Here is a 19,151-nt window from a genome sequence, read left to right as displayed (position 1 = left end):
CCGTAAAGCCGCTTTGCGGCAATGTTCATTATTAAAAGTGCTATACAAATCGAATCGAATTGAATTGAATGTTAACGTTGATCTCGATTCACTTTGAACTATACTAGGGACTGTGCTTTTTTTTTTATATATATATATAACACAAATGATTTCAAACAATCTAACACAATGTTAAATGGTTTAGGTTCTGTTAGTTTAAGTCTTGAACGCTCATGGATCTACTTAATTGTGACGGTACATATCTATTTTATTAGTAGTTTATTCGAGTAGTTTGTATAAAATAATAAAATTCTTCTGAGCTGCAGCTGCAATCAGAAACCGTGTCTCTGATCGCCTCCTTTCAAATCAAGAGAGAGTGTGAACCTCAAAACAAAATCAAAAGTGTCCAAATCCCTTTCTCTTTTCTAATTCCAGGTTATCCACTGGTAATTCATCATGAAGTACAAAGAGGACTGTTTATCTGGCATTTTCTCCCAGTAGACCGTCACTGGAAAGATGGATGAACAACTTCACAACTCCACAGCAAGTGGCAACACATCGGTCATCCTGTCAGTTCCACGCAATCTTTGGGAAGTCATCACTATCGCTACCGTGTCTGCTGTCGCAAGCCTAATCACCATAGTGGGAAACATATTGGTGATGCTTTCTTTCAAAGTGAACAGTCAACTGAAGACTGTGAACAACTACTATTTACTAAGTTTGGCTTTTGCAGACCTCATTATTGGAGTGTTCTCTATGAACCTTTACACGACATACATTCTGATGGGAAACTGGTCTCTGGGGAACTTAGCATGTGATCTCTGGTTAGCTCTGGACTATGTGGCAAGCAATGCTTCAGTAATGAACTTGCTGGTGATCAGCTTCGATAGATATTTCTCCATTACGAGGCCACTTACGTACAGGGCTAAACGAACACCCAAGCGTGCTGGCATTATGATCGGCTTGGCGTGGCTTATATCCTTCATCTTATGGGCCCCTCCTATTTTATGCTGGCAGTATTTTGTGGGTGAGAGGACGGTTCCTCCAAACCAGTGCCAGATTCAGTTCTTCTCAGAACCCGTGATTACATTCGGAACAGCCATCGCAGCCTTTTACATTCCTGTCTCCATTATGACTATTTTATACTGGAGAATCTACAAGGAGACCGAGAAACGAACAAAAGACTTGGCTGAGCTGCAGGGGATCACGTCTGTGGATAGTCACGATAACCCAAAAACACAAAGACAACGATCTTGCTTTGCTTTCGGCACTGCCCGACGTAGAACACACGGCTCGTGGTCTTCATCGAACCAGAGTAACGTGACAAAGACTACAGAACAGTCTGAGGACATGTGGGTGAAATCAGATCAGGCAGCCGCTCTCAACAGCTACACATCCTCTGAAGATGAGGAGCATCCTGTTTCAGAAGCACCATCTCAAGATTCCTACAAAAACCAGGATGAGCCATCGAACTGTTATGAAGAAAACCACTATCTTGCTAATTCCATCAAGCATTGCTCACAAAAGAACAAGAAATGCATCTCTTACAAGTTCAAGCCAGTCATGAAGAACATCAGCCCCCAGAAAGCCAGCAGTGAACCTGTTAAACATCCTAGCCCATCACCACAACACTTAACGCTTACGTCTGCGTCCGCTTCAGCCCAACCTATGGATGCCAGTCTCAAAAGTCAAATCACTAAACGGAAGAGGATGGTTCTCATCAAGGAGAAGAAGGCAGCTCAGACCCTCAGCGCTATTCTCCTGGCCTTTATTCTGACCTGGACTCCATATAATATCATGGTGCTCATCTCCACCTTCTGCTCTGACTGCATTCCTGTATCCCTGTGGCACCTGGGCTACTGGCTCTGCTACGTCAACAGCACCATAAACCCCATGTGCTACGCCTTATGCAACAAAACGTTCCAGAAGACCTTTCGAATGTTGCTCTCCTGCAAGTGGAAGAAGAACAGAGGAGAGAAGAAACTGCACTGGTGTGGGCAAAACCCACCAATGACCAACAAACTGACACAGCAAGCAGACTGAGTAATCCATCTGGCGAAAAAAATGATATCTTAGCGAATAAATATCTTGACTATAGTCTAATTTACCTCCTATTTCTCACATTTCTTTCCTCACATATGTGTAGGCATTATTCCGATTTAACATTTGAAATGGTTTTGTTCAATCAACATTTTTGATACCGCTTATCCTACACAGGGTTGTGGGGGAGCCTGGAGACTATTCCAGGGAACTTGCAGCACAAGGCAGGGGACACCCTGGACAGGGTGCCAACTAATCACAGGGCGCGATCACACACCCTGGACAGGGTGCCAACCAATCACAGGGCACGATCACACACCCCGGACAATTTCAAAATGCCAATCAGCGTACAACACACAACTTTGGACTGGGATAGGAAACCCCTGAAGCACGGGGAGAACACGCAAGTTCCGCACACACACGGTGGAGGAAGGAACCGAACCCCAAACCCTGGAAGTGTGAGGCAAACGTGCTAACCACTAAGCCACCACGCTACCCCCGTTTCATAACATATTTAATAAATTTGCCTATATTCAAGATAGTTTTCACTTGCTATAATATTTCCTTATTCCAAATTAAGTGCCAGCTACGTATATGTCCTACAGCGTGTGTGTGTGTGTGTGTGTGTGTGTGTTGTTGTACACGTTTCTAGCTGTTGTAATGTTTTGTGTACTGTCTAAGCATTAACATTGTTTTTGTACATTTTCTTTTAAGGGCTTGGGTGGCATGCTTATTTTAAGTCGTATTTTGAAATCTGACTCAAAATCGTATTTCGATCAGCGTATTTAAATTAAAGCATAGTAAACGTGCCTAAAGTCTGCTTAAACTTACTTAGCATTAGTGCTAGTTACTAAACTCTGATCAACACCAAATCACTGGGTTGTGATAGATTTCCAAGTGTTGCAGGAGGCAGTGAGCGGCGCTTACGATCGTATAATCGCGTGGCAGCGGCGCAATGCATAAAATCTTACTGCCGTACGTGAGAATCCCAGGACGTCGGCAGTTTCTGTAACACTCAGACTAACCTGGATAAATCTGGCACCGACAACCGTGCCATGCTCAGGTGAGATGAACGTTAACTTATTAATTAACTGTATCATCAAAAGCTTCCGTTAACGTTCCTATCAAACATCAGAATGGGGGAAGATGCGCCATGGCAAACAAAATACATCCAGCAAGCGCCGTTTCTGTGTGTAGAAACGCCTTGATGATGAGGGAGATTAGAGGAGAACTGCCCGACTGTTTCGAACTGATACGAAGGCTATAGTAACTCAAATTGCTACTGTTTACAACCACGATGAGCAGATCTCAGAACATACACGTCGAACCTTACAGCAGATATGCAGCAGAAGACCTCATGGAGTTATGCTCCTGTCAGCCTAGAACAGGAATCTGAGAGTACAGTGAGCACTTGGTTGACAGGAACTTTGACAGAAAAAGCCCAGGCAAAGCTTTTCCAATCAGTCCTCCAAACTATCCAGTGTCTGTGGGCCTGCGCAAATTCTATACACAACTGTGTGTGAAAATCCCAGGAGATGAGCAGATTCTGAAATACTTCAACCAGCCCACCTGACCCCAACAAAGTCCCAGAGATTACATTTACCTCATTCTGAAGCTCCTCTTGACCTGTATCTGCATGAATTTATGCATTGCCTGGCTGACAGGACCATCGCACCAAAGAGCAGTTTTCCACATGTTCCTATGAAACAACCTAGTGACGGTATATACTCTAACTGTAGCAAGGTAAAGTTTCCATACACCAAGGGCACGCTGAAAAACGCAAAGAATTGATTTTACCCAACAAGGAGTGTTTGGTCATTCACAGACGCTCCTTCATGATCACAAGCAGCAAAACAGTCCTTCCTATCTTCCGATAATAATAGTGAAAATATAAACGGCAACTTATTAGCATGACAGCTTGCATGCCCCTTTCTGTACGTCATACGAACGTTCTCGAATAACTCTTCGCCTTTAGCATCTTTTAAAGAGAAATTTAGTGCTAGAATTCCACCTTCTTTCGATTAAGCGATCCTAATCTCTTAATCTAAAGAAGCTGCAGCTCGAGAGGGGATATCTCGATTTCCTTTTGGTCTTCAAACCACCCGTCACTTTATTTATTTATTTTTGCATATGTTCTGGATTGTTGCGGTGTTCATTCATCCACTGGCGTAAAAGTATTCTTCAAAGATAAACTGTAAAGTAGACGTATGCTTTGCTTATTTAATCCACGAACCGGATTAAACATCTGCACCCAGCCGTACGCGAGTATCGTGTCGTCATCGTCCTAGATTCTTCCACACTGAATCAAACTAGAATACTGTTTTACTCCAATTACAACATATATGAACACACGCTATGACTTTTAATTTACAGGATGTGACGTCTAATACGGTTTGAGACTCTTAATCCAACATGTTTATGAGGCATATTTAAGGTTCATAACCTTATATATCAATCATGTTGTAAAAATCTATTCCAACATCGTAAGTGCAGCTTGTAAATATGCGATTTAATTTGCTATGTGGAATAAAATGTTGTAATAGAATAACGGAGGATTCGATAGCAAAAAATAAATAAATCAAACATCATTAACGTATTTGTTTAGACATTTCTTCGTACTGCTGCATGTAAAGCAGAGATTCAGTAGAACTGTAAAGCTCTCAGTCCTTCATCAACCAAAGTGAAGCATCACCAACACTGAAAACTATATAAACTATATATCCTTCACATGATGTCCGTTAAGAGGCTGTATTTATGTTTAGTGTAGGCACTGGAGCGACAACTGTGTTACTCAGATTTCAGATCCGACTACATGTCTTGTGAATTTGTATCTGATTCCAATAAAAGTCTTGTTTCTTGTCGTCTGGGAGACATGGGACTCATTCAGCACAGAACGAAAATCTACAGAGGAACCAAAAAAAAAAAGAAACACTCAAAGGACACGTGCAAAACATCCATTACAGTTTATTAGCATTCAGTTTAAATAGGTTTATATTTCTTTGCTAAAATTTTTAGGCATTCATCATCTTCATTCACAGTCATGTACAAACTCGTCACAATATTACCAACTATTTCAAAGTAAAAGCTCTGTTTCAAGTACTCGTGGAAACTGGGTTGGGGTACAATGACATTTCGACCAGCCTCAACCCTGAAGAGGATCCGTTTTTAGAAATCTCAGCCGCAGCAGCAATAAAAGCATACATTACCCTTCCGATGATCTTGGCCCAACTAACCATGAATAGAACTACTGGTGCTTTTATACATGATGTTAAAGGTTTACATGTAGATCTATTAAAACGTCATGTGGTGATATAGCATCCGATTAAAAAAAAGAGAAAGAAAGAAAGAAAGAAAAAAAAAAAAAAGTGAACATAATATACAGCCCTGCCAAGTCAAACTCAAGCTTATTATCCATTACAGTTAGTTAGTTTTATTGTGACAAATGAAAAAAGAAAAAAAAACAAACAAAAAAAAAAAAACAGGCCACAAAACAATTCTACACAAAAAAATCCAAACCCCCTCAGTCTCTGTTAGCAGCACTACCTCCTTTTCAGTGCTGCGTTCCTGCTGCCTTTGTTGCTGCCCCCGGGCTTGCTGGATCCCTTAGAGAAGAGCTTGGTCATGAATTCTGAGACATCTGGCAACTCTGGATTAGGGTTCAGCATGTTCATGGACTGCTCCATCTCCTGTTTAACACACACACACACACACACACGTTTTATTCTTCTTATACCACAGCACCATCATGGAACGTCAAGAGAAGGCGGCAGATCCTTGTATCTCTTATGTTATAGCAACTATAAACATTCACTCCCTCAACAGCCTCTGTTCGTTCTCTCTCTCTCTCTCTCTCGCCCTCTCCCTCTCTCTCTCTCTCTCCGCCCCCCCTCAAATGAGACAAAAAACAGCTTAAAAAGAGAAACTGGAAAGTGCAGAGTCCCTTGCCCCAAATTTTCCTATCACATGTTCTTATATAGGATTATACAACACTGAATAACGAGAGAAAAATCTACTCGGTAAACCTTTACGCAAGACTGGAAATATCTTCCTAGAACGACGACACTTTTAAATGCACCGATGATTATCTGAAGCTCGGAAAACTGAAATCTCTATTTACTACAAACGTCTAAATGATCATCTTGAAGTTTGTACAGAGATTAAACGGCAGTCGGATGCTTGTTTACCAAACGTCTAAATGTGCAGCCAGGGTGGATTAAAGCTGTATTTATTTATTTATTTATTTCTTTGGTAAAATCGCGACTTGGATTACAACGTAGATGACAACGAAAAAAAGGCAATTTTCCACGTTTTTTGCGCACGTGATATTCAAATAGCTAAATTCAGGCACTCGTGTGAGCCCTGTTTTAATTATAATTATATAACTATAGACGTATTATATAAACACGAGCAGTCCAGCCAGGATTCTGCGATCAAAGAAATGAACACTGCAATATAAGGGGCAGTGGTGGCTTGGCGGTTCAGGCTCTGGGTTACTGATCGGAATGTCGGGGGTTCAAGCCCCAGCACTGCCACTGTTGGGCACTTGAGCAACGCCCTTAACCCTCTCTGCTCCAGGGAGTGCTGTAGTTGACCCTGCTCTGACCCCAGCTTCCAGGGTATGCGAAGAAAACAATTTCACTGTGTGCTACTGTATATGTGACTAATAAAGTCTAGGAGGAGCTGCCGATTTTTCAAAATCACAAAAGATTTGGGCCAAGATGCGTCATGTGACATCATCACAGAGCCAAAGCGAGTCGAACACGAGTACAGCTAAAAGGGTCTCATTTACCAACGAACACCACCGCGAAAGACCGTGTAAAACAATCGCATACAACAGCAGCGCAACTTCTGAAAAAAAGCCGCAGAAAAGTCCAGCGTTTTTGGCCACAACAATCGCATAAAACAAACAAACAACAAAAAACACAACTCCTGCACAAGGGCAGATTCACACACACACAAAAAAACATTTCTTATTTACCTTTCTCATTTCAGGGTCATTGGTATTGACCACTTTTGGGAGCAGAACGATGATGAGTAAGGGAAGGACCATCATCATGACCTGTAGAAATACATAATGACACAGAGAATACATAAAGAAATTAGGCATTTTTAAAATCTTAGCAGGTTAATATATGTTAAATTAGGGGTTTCTTTCGCCAGAAAGAAAAGAAAAAAAAGGCCGAAAGAATGAGCTGAAAAGAAAATATTGTTATCCCGTGCTGAATCTCACGTGAGCTGACGTTATCGCGATCGCGTCAGCCGTGTGGAACGATTTGAAAAGTTTCAGCACTTTTCCACGACGGGTCTGATGCGCGACGTCCGATTCAAAACGCCGCGTACAGCGGAGCTACAACGCTTAAAAGTACTCACGCTAGCATGCCAACACCACCCGCCACAACAACGGCTGAAACGGCTGATGTTACTTGACATGCTACACGAAGAATGTTACTAAAAATGAAGAATATATCGATATTTAAATTATAAAAACAAAAAGCCAGTTCTTTTAAAATAAGCCCTTTTTTTTGTTTTTAAACATTATTTTCAATTTCTGCAGAAGTGTATCCAGAATTTTCGGCTTCTGTCAAAGACGTTCGATTCAGTGCAGCACAATTTAAAATGGGTACCTACAGAGGTAATAATGCTGAGCTGAACTCGACTATACTGAACACGTACTGTCCATCACCTGCTGTGAGAACTAGTACTGTATTTCAGGTACTGATATTATACACAACTACTTTAAAAACCAAAGCATCCTGTCCATCCTACAATAAGCCTGGCTTTTCTCCAAGCCCTCAGTTACTCCACTTCGGCATATTTACATCCATCGCATCCAGCATGCCGGACCGCTACGTCTGAATTTTAAGACAAAGTTTACCATGGGATTCATGAGGAAATCAGTCCACCCCCACGTCTCCCGCTTCATGAAGTACGAATGCGGTCCACTGGCTCTCATCTGCAGGGGGTACGGCTGTCGGATTACCTCCGAGGTCTTGATGTAGTTCACCAGGCGGGCTCTGCGGTGCATTGAAACAGTCTGAGTACAGGGTCTGGACGAAAACGAGGTCTGTCCAAGTTTAGTCTTACACTTAACGTTACCTCATTTTCCCTTTAGAGGTGATGTCCACTCGGGCGGGCTCGAATTTGTAAGACGGAGATATGATTTCGACTACGTACGATCCAGATGGAACATCGTGCACAGCGAAACTCCCGTCGGTCCTGTAGGAGAGAAGCGGCAAGGCTTCAATTGCACCGTTTCTGCTTTCTTTTATTTATTCATTTAGTCAAAAAAAGAAAAAAAAAACCCCACAAAAAAACATTGCATATGGAATAAAACACAAGGGCGTGCTCTCATAGGAAAATAATCAACAATGGGTTAGCGCTGATCTGTTACCACCTTAAAGCGGAGTATTTTACAAGACATGGATTCGGCCAGAAAAAGGTTTTATTGCCTCTTAAAACAGCAATTTTACAACAATTACAACTGTTTACAACATCATGTACTTCTTAACTGTCTGTACTTGTATTTAAAATTGTGGAAAGACTGCAAGAATTAGTTCCTAAGACTCCACACACACACACACACACACACACACACACACGTGTTCCCTCACATGACTCTCTTTTGAGAGTAAACAGCTGAATAAAAATTCAGCTAGTCATGCTACTGAGAAACTGTCCTGAAAGCTCGTGACTTGTCCCCTTCCACACGTTAAATAAACATCTCCTTATTAGAAAGCGCCATCCCATAAACGATTCCCTTCCTTCTATAAACAGCACATCTCAATCTGTTTATTACTCGTCCCTGTCGATTAGCTGACGATGTATTAGAACGAGCGCATCGATATAAGCCCGTGATTCGCCCTGCAGACGGAACTACCGTCAGAGCCGCTGTTACAGAAGACTCATCAACACCTTCTGATACGGACCTACATGAATACTACACAGTTGGTTTTATGACTAAGTCATTCTCTTCAAATGCTATTGAGCTTTAAATTATGGTATACGTGTACACCAATGTCATATGTAACTTTAGAGACGGTCCCTTAATTTGTGAATATCAAACGTCAAGCCAACTTTAACTGGAATAAAGTTTATGCGAACTAACAGGATGTAAATAATCTGTTTAAATGGCTCTAGTCTGCATATACACACTGGAATAAAGTCGGTGTGTCGTTGGACGTTCGATATTCGCAGATATGCAGAAATTAAGGGGCCGTCTCTAAAGTTACATACGACATTGTTAAACACGTTTCTAATTTCAACAGCATTCGAAGGGAACGACTTAGTCATAGAATCAACTGTACAGTGTTCATCTAGGGGTCAGGTATGACGCACACCTTTTAGATTTTTGATATTTATTCAAATAAACTATTAAATCATATGAAAATTAGATATGAATTTCACTAGAGAATGGGCCCATACACAAAATATACCATTATTTAAAGCTTAATAGCATTTGAAGGGAATGATGTACAGTTCACACACACACACATATATATATATATATATATATATATATATATATATATATATATATATATATATATATACACACACACATATACACACACACGTATGTATGAATATGAAATTATAATATATATACACACACGTGTATGTATGTATGTGCGTGTATATATATATATATATATATATATATATATATACACACACACACACACATACACACACACGTATGTATGAATATGAAATTATAATATATATACACACACGTGTATGTATGTATGTGCGTGTATATATATATATATATATATATATATATATATATATATATATATATATATATATACACACACACATATACACACACGTATGTATGAATATGAAATTATAATATATATACACACACGTGTATGTATGTATGTGCGTGTATATATATATATATATATATATATATATATATATATATATATATATATATATATATATATATATAATGTATGAATATGAAATTATAATATATACACACACACACAGACATACATATATTACACACACACACACACACACATATGTGTGTGTGTGTATTATATATATTCATATACATGTATGAATATGTCGTTAAACTTTAGAGACGGTCCCTTAATTTCCGCATATGCGAATATCGAACGTCCAGCCGACTTTATACCAGTTTTAGCTCTTATCTAGTCTAGACCTTATACTGGAATGTAATACTGACCAATAATGCTGGTTAAGTTTGTTTATTTTGTACCACTACAGCTAAAGCCCAGGTGTCAGCTCGGCTAAAAGCTCAGTTATCCATCACACTGCTCGCTAAACCTCTACACACCTTCATTGCTATTTTTAGCTAGCAACTAGCTAGCTAGCTAGCACTTAGCTTAGCGATAAAGCACTGTTCATTCCGTCTACAAGCTACATGGTTTAAAGCAGCTTACCTGAGAAATCCGATATACTCGCCTCCCTCTACCAGGACCCGGGCTGAAGAGACCCAGTCCTGCGCTTTCACGCCCGAGACAACCGCACGGCCCTCGATCTTGAAGCGGTCTCCATTCCCCGCGCCAGGCCCGGGCTCCGACTCGGTGAAACAGCACGACAGCACAAACGCGGACTGTAAAACAACATACGCGTCCAGTATTCTTTTAAGATGCTGCATCGCGCCGGTTACACGATGAACGCGTTGTTTGAACGTTCAGTAGATAGCAGTGACCCTGGAATCAGCTGGATTGCTCGGCAGTAAGTGTTCAGTCAGGACGTCGAGTACTAATACCGGAAGTGGAAGTGCTCCGCGATCACGTGACCGTGCTGTGTCAAAACTAGCGCATTATCGTCTCCACCCCCTGGACTTGTGATTTGACCCTTTCCAGGTAGGAAAAGCTGGATCAGGTTCGACTCCACCCCCTTGGACTCGTGTTTCTGCAGACGCGCTGCTTGTGAACGGTGTATTTTTATCTAAATTCACTGTCAGTTTTGTCAGCAGCCCTTCCATTCATGATAGATGTGTTCCTTGGTATAACTGATCAGAAAGAGGAATACCATAGCAATAGCACGGACACAAATGAGCTGAAGTCCGTGAACGAAACATACCCGGCCAACAGTGATCACATGGCTATGAATGCTAGAAGGAAAAAAAGAACATCTTAACTTTATAATCCCGTTAATCTCACACAAAAGAGGATCCGTTTCCATTTTGGGCTACTTCACGAAGCAGGATTTAGTTTGTGCGATTACAAATCACAGATGACAAAAACCAGCAGTTAAAACACAACCCGAAACATTTGGCAAATTTAGCAAATTTATTTAGAAGTTGATTAAAAGAATATCACCACGATGCACAATCATTTCATCCACGAACAAGCATAAGACAGTGAAAGCTTCAATAACTTAAGACTGTAGGACTACAAACTCTTCATTGGTAAGACATTGTACGAGGAGCTGACTCGGGACACGGTACGCCAAATCCACTTCAGCAAGTGCACATTGTGGCACTGAGAATTTGAGTTCAAACTTCTCCATGGCACTTCTGTGAGTTACCTGATTCTTACAGTCTCATAGAGTTGACTGAGTGCCACTAATGGGGAAAAAAAAAAAAAATAGAAAAGAAAAAAAGTCCACTTCAATGTGAAGCAGTCAGGGTTTTACAGGAAAGGGTTTTACCCTTTATGTCTCCAGTTTGGATATAGGGAGGGTCTGAATTGGTCAGTTCATCTGTCTCCCCATTCGCCGTCGAGTCACGTCCTCTTGTGGAGTGACACAAAGACTCAGTTTATCTCGCTGTTCAAAGAGCAGCTCTGAAAACCGCAGCAAGTGCATGTAGTGGTCATTTCCTCGAGTGTTCTACATCAAGAAATCAGCGCAACTGTGACAGATAGGATTCAACGTCCTGAAAAAAAAAAAGAAAAAACACAAAACCAGAGTAAGACTTAACATGTCGCGACCTTATTTCCAAAACAAGTTCGTCAAAAATAATCCACCTTGCTTAGTTCCCCCACAGTTCCAGGTATTGAGAATAACGGACACGCATCATCCCAAAGATCAAGCAGCAGCTTTCGCATCGCCTGAACATTTCTGGAACACACACACACAGTTTATTTCTCAAGTCTTTTTATGTGCGAACATGATGTTTAGTGTGATGTTAGAAAAGCGTTACTGCACATTATTACTTCTCATTCGAACAGCAATCTTGCAGAGTTTTCCCATTAGATGAGAGGTCAGGCCACCATTTCTTAACAACCGACTGAACCCAGTGCAAAGCCACAGTGAGGTGCCTTTATATAAAACAAATAATAATTTTAAAAAAAAAGCGCCATTAAAAATAAACAATTCATTGACATCTGAAGATAAATTACATACCATCATTTAACTCCTTTCGTAATTAAAGATTACTTACACCTCATATCTGCGAAGAAGTAATGTCTTCACTTGCGGTAAAAGGTCAACACAGCAACCAATGGAAACACATGACTCTTCTTCTTGAAGGCTATAATGCAACAACAACAACAAAAAAGGGGCAGAATGTTACACATAAGACACACTACTGAATAAACACACTGAACACTGAGAATGTATTGACCTTTTTGTGAGAACAGGAAGACAGTCAGCCAGAACCCCTGTGTCTTGTATTCTGTGGAATATAAAATCGAATTTAATTGGAATTTTAAAAAAAAATTTTTTAAATTCGGCACAAGTCTGACATCTAATTAAAAAGAAAGAAAAAAAGAATGCAGCATTAATGTATTAGTCACTCAGTAAGGTTTATGAAAGCTCAGAAAGCTTAACTTTCTGCAAAACTCTTACCTGATCAAATAAGCCACTAGTTCACTAGCATTTCTTCGCCAAAGTGTCAAAGCCACATTTAACCTGAGATTCCTCCCAAAGAGCGCGTGAGTCATCGTGTCATGGTCCCTGGATAACTTGTATAAACAGAAGACCACGAAACAAACAAAAAAAATGAGTTTATGCCTTAATGAAAACTTCAAAGTGACACCTGAATATCCGATCCAATACCGAGGGTGCTGCTTTCAAATGATGTTTATACACACCGTGTTTAAAACACACACTCGCCTCAACGTGAAATGGATGAATACGTCAGTGATGAACAACTTACGCTGCAACCATATTATCATCCGTATCATTTCAAACTAATGATTCCACCTTCAAACTCTGAACCACTCCATAGTCAGCCTCCACTCGTCTGACATGACACCGTACGATGTTCTATGGCTTTTATGACTCTTTATCGCGCTGTTGCACCCTTTTGCCCATTTTAACAGATAACAGTGTGGACAACCAATCAGAAAACAGAACTCTATTTGTAACTAACAACTTGACATAGCTGAAGTGTGCGAGGATTTAAGTACGTACAGGGAGTCCGCAGAGTCTTCATACATTAACACTTTCCAGCAAAATGTCTTCCAAAATGTTTCATACATAGTTTATAGTATTTTATATATATATATATATATATATATATATATATATATATATATATATATATATATATATATATATATATATATATATATATATATATTTCAGCTAGCCTTTAAGAAAGCCTTTGGTAAAACGAGAACGTATTGAAATCATTCTCACGGCCGGATCGGGAAGCGGTCGCAAGGTCGCGATGGACTTTAACAGGAAACACGGCGAGCACATCACACACGACACTGCCGCCAAAATTATTAACAAATTCAAGAAGACTGGAAGTGTTGCGGACCGACCGAGAAGTGGACGTCCACGAACATCTGCTGACGAAGGAACGGCCGACGTGATGCTGGTAAACACAGTCCTCTACGTATGGAGACTTTTGGGACACCCTGTAGTCTTTATAGTGCTAAGCTGCAGGTTATAAGCTCCCCTTACTTAGATACAATCGCAGTGTAACTCCAGGGACAAATTAAAGAAGTGACACGAAACTCATCTGGACTGATCCACTGGTGCGTGTAGATTTTATTTTTGCCCGGCTGATCACTTTAAACTGTAACTAACCTCAGTGAAGTAGTCACTGTACTTGGAGCCAGCTCCTGCCATTTTAGAGGCGTCTGTCGAGTTCACAGGGAACGCACACTTGTCCTTATAGTGAACGCCCTGCACGTCCTCGGCACACGTCAGCTCATTCTCCTTATTGGCCATGTCAGACGGTCTGCCTGCTGACGACGGTCGCAGCCGGACCGCAGGATGCAGAACTGAATGACACGTCTTCTTGCTCACCGCTCGTTTTACTTTGCTGTAGTTGTGCATGCAACGCCCCACTGGAAATCTGTCAGACGGAGGGGAAGAAAAGCAGACACCTTGCTAGTTCATATGCTTAGCAATAGTTTTTATTGTTTAATTTCCTTAAAAAACAAAACAAAACAAAAAACTAGGATTGAATCGGCATTATGACCTATAAAATCTTCACAGAGAGCTGATAAAGTGCCTAAAAGGGGTCACTGTGTGGTCATCCTTATTGCCATGGCTCAAAACTCACCTGTCTTTATCTATTTCCTCCTTATATAAATAATCCACCTAAAAAGAGAGGATAGGCAATGCTAGTATTCTTCTGATCTGCAAAAGTAACTGAGTATTTTGGGCAACGTTCATAAGGAATTTTCAGCACCTGTTAAAAACGCATATGTAGCTGGTTTGTGGGTGGAGTTTGATAGTAGGGGAAACATATGCATTATGTGCTATAGATTTAAAGCCTTATTTATACATCGACAGTGTGCAAAAACACGGCTAACCGACCTTTAGATTTGCTGCACTGTATCGTGCAGCTCTGAATATGAACTAACAGCCTCGACTCGTTGCTTATCTCGCTCACCATCGGCACAAACGCCTAGCCTCTTTTCCACTTCAGGGTAGCACATGTTTGTTGTAAATATGGCATATAAATTAAATTAGACTGTTAAGTCTGTAAAAATATTGCATTAACTCACAAGAAATATTAACCTGGGGTTGAAAATACCACTGCAGAAAATACTTGTCGTCTTGCGGTTTTGTTAAACGAAGCATTATTAAACCGTTGAATGGCATTACATGGGGAAAACTTGGCCTACTAATTTTGACAGGACGAACACAAATATATACATAATCTCCACAAATGAGCTTTTTACTGCTATCTGCTGGATCTTCCAACTTTGTGGCAACAGTTTGGGGAAGAACCACACGTGGGTGTAACAGTCAGGTGTCCAGAAACTTTTGGCCATATAGCGTACTTTACTGTCTTTAATGTCTACAAAAAGAAATGAACAATGAAAAGAAGATTTTTTTTTTTCAAATAAATTTTTAACATTTCACAATTTTAAGGATTAGCCAAAAGTTATCATTACACCAGCTGCTTCTAATCAGTTGGTAATTATTTAAAAAGTTCTGTATTTTACCTATATCTTCATACGCATTTGTGATTAGTAAAGGGTTTTTTTTTGGGTCATTTTTATTACAATTATTTATACTACTCTATACTATTTCCTATACCTGATGATACTGGTTCTGATTATTTAACTGCAAATCATCTAGATCAGTGGTTTTCAAAGTGGGGGCCATCAGGGGGCGCCTCAACAATTTGGTGTGAAAAATAAATTCTCACTCTCAGACAACCACAAACACACACACACACACACAATCAATTCCTAATGTAATGTAAAGATGTAAGATGTAATTATTAATAATAAAAAAGGGGGATATATTCAGAAGTCTGTATTTTTAATGTGTTTTAAAGACATCTTGCAAAAGGGCGGCCTCGGTCAAATGTTAATGCTATTTGGGGGGCCTTGCCCTGGAAAAGTTTTGGAACCCCTGGTCTAGATTACTGTAATGCTCTTATCTTGGTTTCGCAAACAGCTCGAATACTAGTTTACACAGTGTAAAAAGCCGCAGCTCAAACGGCTGCTGTGTCTTTTACAACTGATCTTAAGATACTTTTATTGATCGCGCCACTGTACCTCAGCGAATTGATTACTGTTACATATTTCCCACCAAGATCAATATCCTACCTGCTACCTGGCAGAAGAGAAGGAGAGGCATCTTCCTGAGATCTTGATGATTTTCTCGCATTTAAGACGAGAAGAAACATGTATTTGTTCTGCTGGGTTTTATTTCATTTTACTTATGCTATCCGTTGTCTAACGCATTTTCACTTACTTTATCTTACTGTTTTCATACATTTATTCAGCTTTTCTACTGGATTTTATTCATTTGATAGTACTCTACCACTGTTTGAATTTTATTCATTTATTAAATCATATAATAACTAATTATTATTATTATTATTATAATTATTATAACTACTACTGTTATGCAGATTGTTAAAAATGGTACACACAAAGTTAAATGTCCTTTGGCCAAACATTTAATAGTACATATGTGGCAAAAAACAAAGAAACTGAAAAATAAGGAAGCTGTAATTGAAAGTGGAATTGGTGTACGTTTGTTTTACAATCAGATTTGCCCATATGCTACTTTGAGGAATAAGGGCCATTGTTTTGTTGCCCTAAACAGATGGACAGGCACATTCAATTGCCTCAGTGTATTCAGGTACGTATTATAACTTTTAGCAGTCCTCCGGTGAACCAGGTTGTTATTAACATTTCGTTAAGCAACGCCATTTAACACTTCAGCTGGAAACACAGCACATGTTCATTCATCTGAACGGCTGAGTGACTGGAGTCTAATGCTCATCGTTTACAGTAGAGCCTACGTGTATTTCTTCTCTTTCCTTCCTTGGACCGCTCTTGAAAATTTACAGGCGGCCAAAATATTAATCGGGACAAATCGTCTCCATTTTTACTGCGCAGTGAAAAAAAGAAAAAAAAAAAAAAAAACCTATGACACGCCATTCTACACACATGGTTTTGTTATGCCGAGTATGGTATATGATTTATACGAGTTCTGGGATTTACTGAGCTACTGGAATGGTTTGCCCTTGCCCATCGCTGTTCGGCCCTAGAGCGGAAAAGAGGCTACTGAAAACCCCGCCCGGACCCGTTTCTACAGGCTGATGCACAGTAATCATCCTGGAGGATGCTCCTTCAAGCGTTCAACTCTTTGTCCATCAACGTTCGCTTCACAATTACATCAATGGCAAGAGGTGCGTTTTTGTCAGATACCAAAAAGTCCTTGTGAGCGCAGCCTTCTCTGTGGTCTGATCTCTGGGCTGTGAACTCACCTGCCTCATGTTCGCTTCATCTGCAGGAGTGCTTCTCGGGTGGAAAAGATCGAGGGCCTTGACTTGCTTGAGCCTGTGGACTTCTGCATCGTTCCCAGCATGATTTCCAGTGGCCATAATCAGAGAGTCTAGGCATGATCAAAAGTAAAAGCAAGGAGTAATCACTTTACACAAGTTCTAGACGAGTGGTTTTCAAAGTGGGGGCCGCCAGGGGGCGCCCGGGGGTCCTCAACAATTTGGTGTGTAAAATAAATAAACACATGATTTTGTCTTTCTCACTCTCAGACAACCACACACACACATAATCAACTCCTAATCTAACATAAATGTTAGTAAAATGGAAGATGTAATTATTAATTTAAAAAAGGGGGTTATATTCAGAAGTGTTTTAGACCATTAAAATAGTGATATTGGAACATTATCAGTATCTAAGATTTCTGACGCTTGCCTTTTTGCCCTTTCCACGATTCAAATAAAGCTATACAGAATTCAAGATTTCGTTGTTCCTGTTCTGCTCATGTAACGTGACGGTGAACTATCGCGATATGAAAGTTTGCCATGTCTCTCATCACACCACACAGTTACTGCTCTTAACTTTAATACCAACAGGAACTCTAGTTAACCAACTAATACACCAAACAACCGCATGCTTTCTAATCAATCGCTAATAAGCCAAGTTATTACGAAACATCAAATAAACTAACGTATATAGTTAGTATAAATTAACTAACTATAAACAAATGAGCAACACTAAGCACTGCCGGAGAATGGAAAGAATAATATTAGTTAACTAGTGTTCACTGCATACACGTCGCAGATAAGTTTCGCCAACATTACTCAGCTCGAGAACCGCTGGCTTAACAAACCAAGTCGTTTTGTTTCCCCTCTCGAGTTTGTTTTTAAAAAAACAAGCTATGATTAGTCAACTCACCAAGTTTATATTCAAGCTGCAATGGACTAATAAACAGAAGCTCCTCAGCATAATCCACAACGCTATTCACAAAGCTAAGCTAAGCTAAGTAAAGTAAGCTATACTGTTAAAGTGGTGCACGGCCTTCAACTCATTTCCTAGCTTAGCTAATTAGCAGCTAGTCGAGGTAAATATATATATTTTAAAACCATTATTTCAACCATCATAACGTATCTTTCCGTTCGTTTCACTAGCTGTAATCGGTCTGAACGCTACACCACCCAGGAAATCAGCTAAAGGTGGTCAACTTTCCGGTCAAAAACAAGTTGCTAAGCAACGACTAACTTCAGACAGCTAGCGTTAGCACACTGAACCTACACAACAACATATGGCTACAATGGCTAAGTTCCTCTTACCATTACATGTCGTAAACGTCGCGTGGTTTCTTCGAATGCTTTAATAACAAAGCCCGAATGCGATATTAGTTCGCTGTCGATTTGAAAACAGTTAAAAAAACAAAAAAGATAAGAGCTTGTTTTAGTGCATGTTCACCAACGCGGCGAAGTCAGCACCATTCAAATAAATACAAACTGTGTTAGTTGGGATTGTGGGATTGATCTGGAGGACTCGGAGCCACCGGGGACAGAACCGAGCTTTCGTGACACCTAGCGTTGAAAGCGTGGAACTACACAGTGTGGTAGTTAGGTGCGTTCCAAATCGCATACTTATGCACTAGAGACTAGAGGGTGTACATTGACGTCATTTTCCCCATCCGGACCACGCCCCCTCGGCCGGACTGAGTGACAAAACATCCAGTAAAATGGCTGGTTTTAATAGCTGCAAAAACACTAGTATAATTAACGATTATCAGCTTAAATTAAAGGCAGTTGGACTCGACAGTGGCTCTTAGAACTTGTCCAAGAACCTGTGGTCCATGCACACTGGCATGTGGCCAGAAATTAGTTTCCCAACATTTAAATGTACCCGAAGCCTGAATGCATATAAACGCCTTGACGCTTGGTCCTACTTCAAGGTGGGATTTGTTGGAGAAATTAAAGTGACAAGAACACCAATAAACATCCTGGTTGTACGTACAAG

General features: G+C 40.2%; 3 protein-coding genes across 5 annotated transcripts; 1 reads left to right on the top strand and 2 right to left on the bottom strand.

The window, feature by feature from the left end:
* The first annotated feature begins 412 nt into the window (after positions 1-412).
* On the top strand, positions 413-4,765 carry chrm5b (cholinergic receptor, muscarinic 5b). Its single transcript, XM_047150914.2, has one exon. It carries the CDS (start codon positions 496-498, stop codon positions 2,020-2,022), a length of 1,527 nt encoding a protein of 508 aa, XP_047006870.1. The 5' UTR covers positions 413-495; the 3' UTR covers positions 2,023-4,765.
* A 202-nt stretch (positions 4,766-4,967) lies between these two features.
* emc7b (ER membrane protein complex subunit 7b) lies at positions 4,968-10,790 on the bottom strand. Its single transcript, XM_017456662.3, has 5 exons — positions 10,437-10,790; positions 8,116-8,235; positions 7,895-8,033; positions 6,998-7,078; positions 4,968-5,705 (listed from the first exon to the last, which is right to left on the bottom strand). Exons 1-5 carry the CDS (start codon positions 10,652-10,654, stop codon positions 5,559-5,561), a joined length of 705 nt encoding a protein of 234 aa, XP_017312151.1. The 5' UTR covers positions 10,655-10,790; the 3' UTR covers positions 4,968-5,558.
* Positions 10,791-11,275: 485 nt separating this feature from the next.
* On the bottom strand, positions 11,276-18,745 carry katnbl1 (katanin p80 subunit B-like 1). Of its 3 annotated transcripts, none has more exons than XM_017456608.1 (10): positions 18,470-18,745; positions 17,144-17,271; positions 14,468-14,505; positions 13,987-14,257; positions 12,796-12,911; positions 12,572-12,622; positions 12,389-12,478; positions 12,162-12,266; positions 11,973-12,066; positions 11,276-11,881 (listed from the first exon to the last, which is right to left on the bottom strand). In XM_017456608.1, the coding sequence occupies exons 2-10, from the start codon at positions 17,258-17,260 to the stop codon at positions 11,849-11,851; spliced, it is 915 nt and encodes a 304-aa protein (XP_017312097.1). In that variant the 5' UTR covers positions 17,261-17,271; positions 18,470-18,745; the 3' UTR covers positions 11,276-11,848. The 3 variants fall into 3 exon arrangements, with proteins under 3 accessions (XP_017312097.1, XP_017312098.1, XP_047006871.1); XM_017456609.3 differs by lacking the exon at positions 18,470-18,745 and adding an exon at positions 18,075-18,425; XM_047150915.2 differs by lacking the exons at positions 14,468-14,505; positions 18,470-18,745.
* Between the last annotated feature and the right edge of the window lie 406 nt (positions 18,746-19,151).

The sequence above is a fragment of the Ictalurus punctatus genome, chromosome 25, assembly GCF_001660625.3.
Source record: "Ictalurus punctatus breed USDA103 chromosome 25, Coco_2.0, whole genome shotgun sequence".
Classification (NCBI taxonomy): domain Eukaryota; kingdom Metazoa; phylum Chordata; class Actinopteri; order Siluriformes; family Ictaluridae; genus Ictalurus; species Ictalurus punctatus.
The sequence above is the reverse complement of the archived record's forward strand: the minus strand, read 5'-3'. Positions and strand labels throughout refer to the sequence as shown.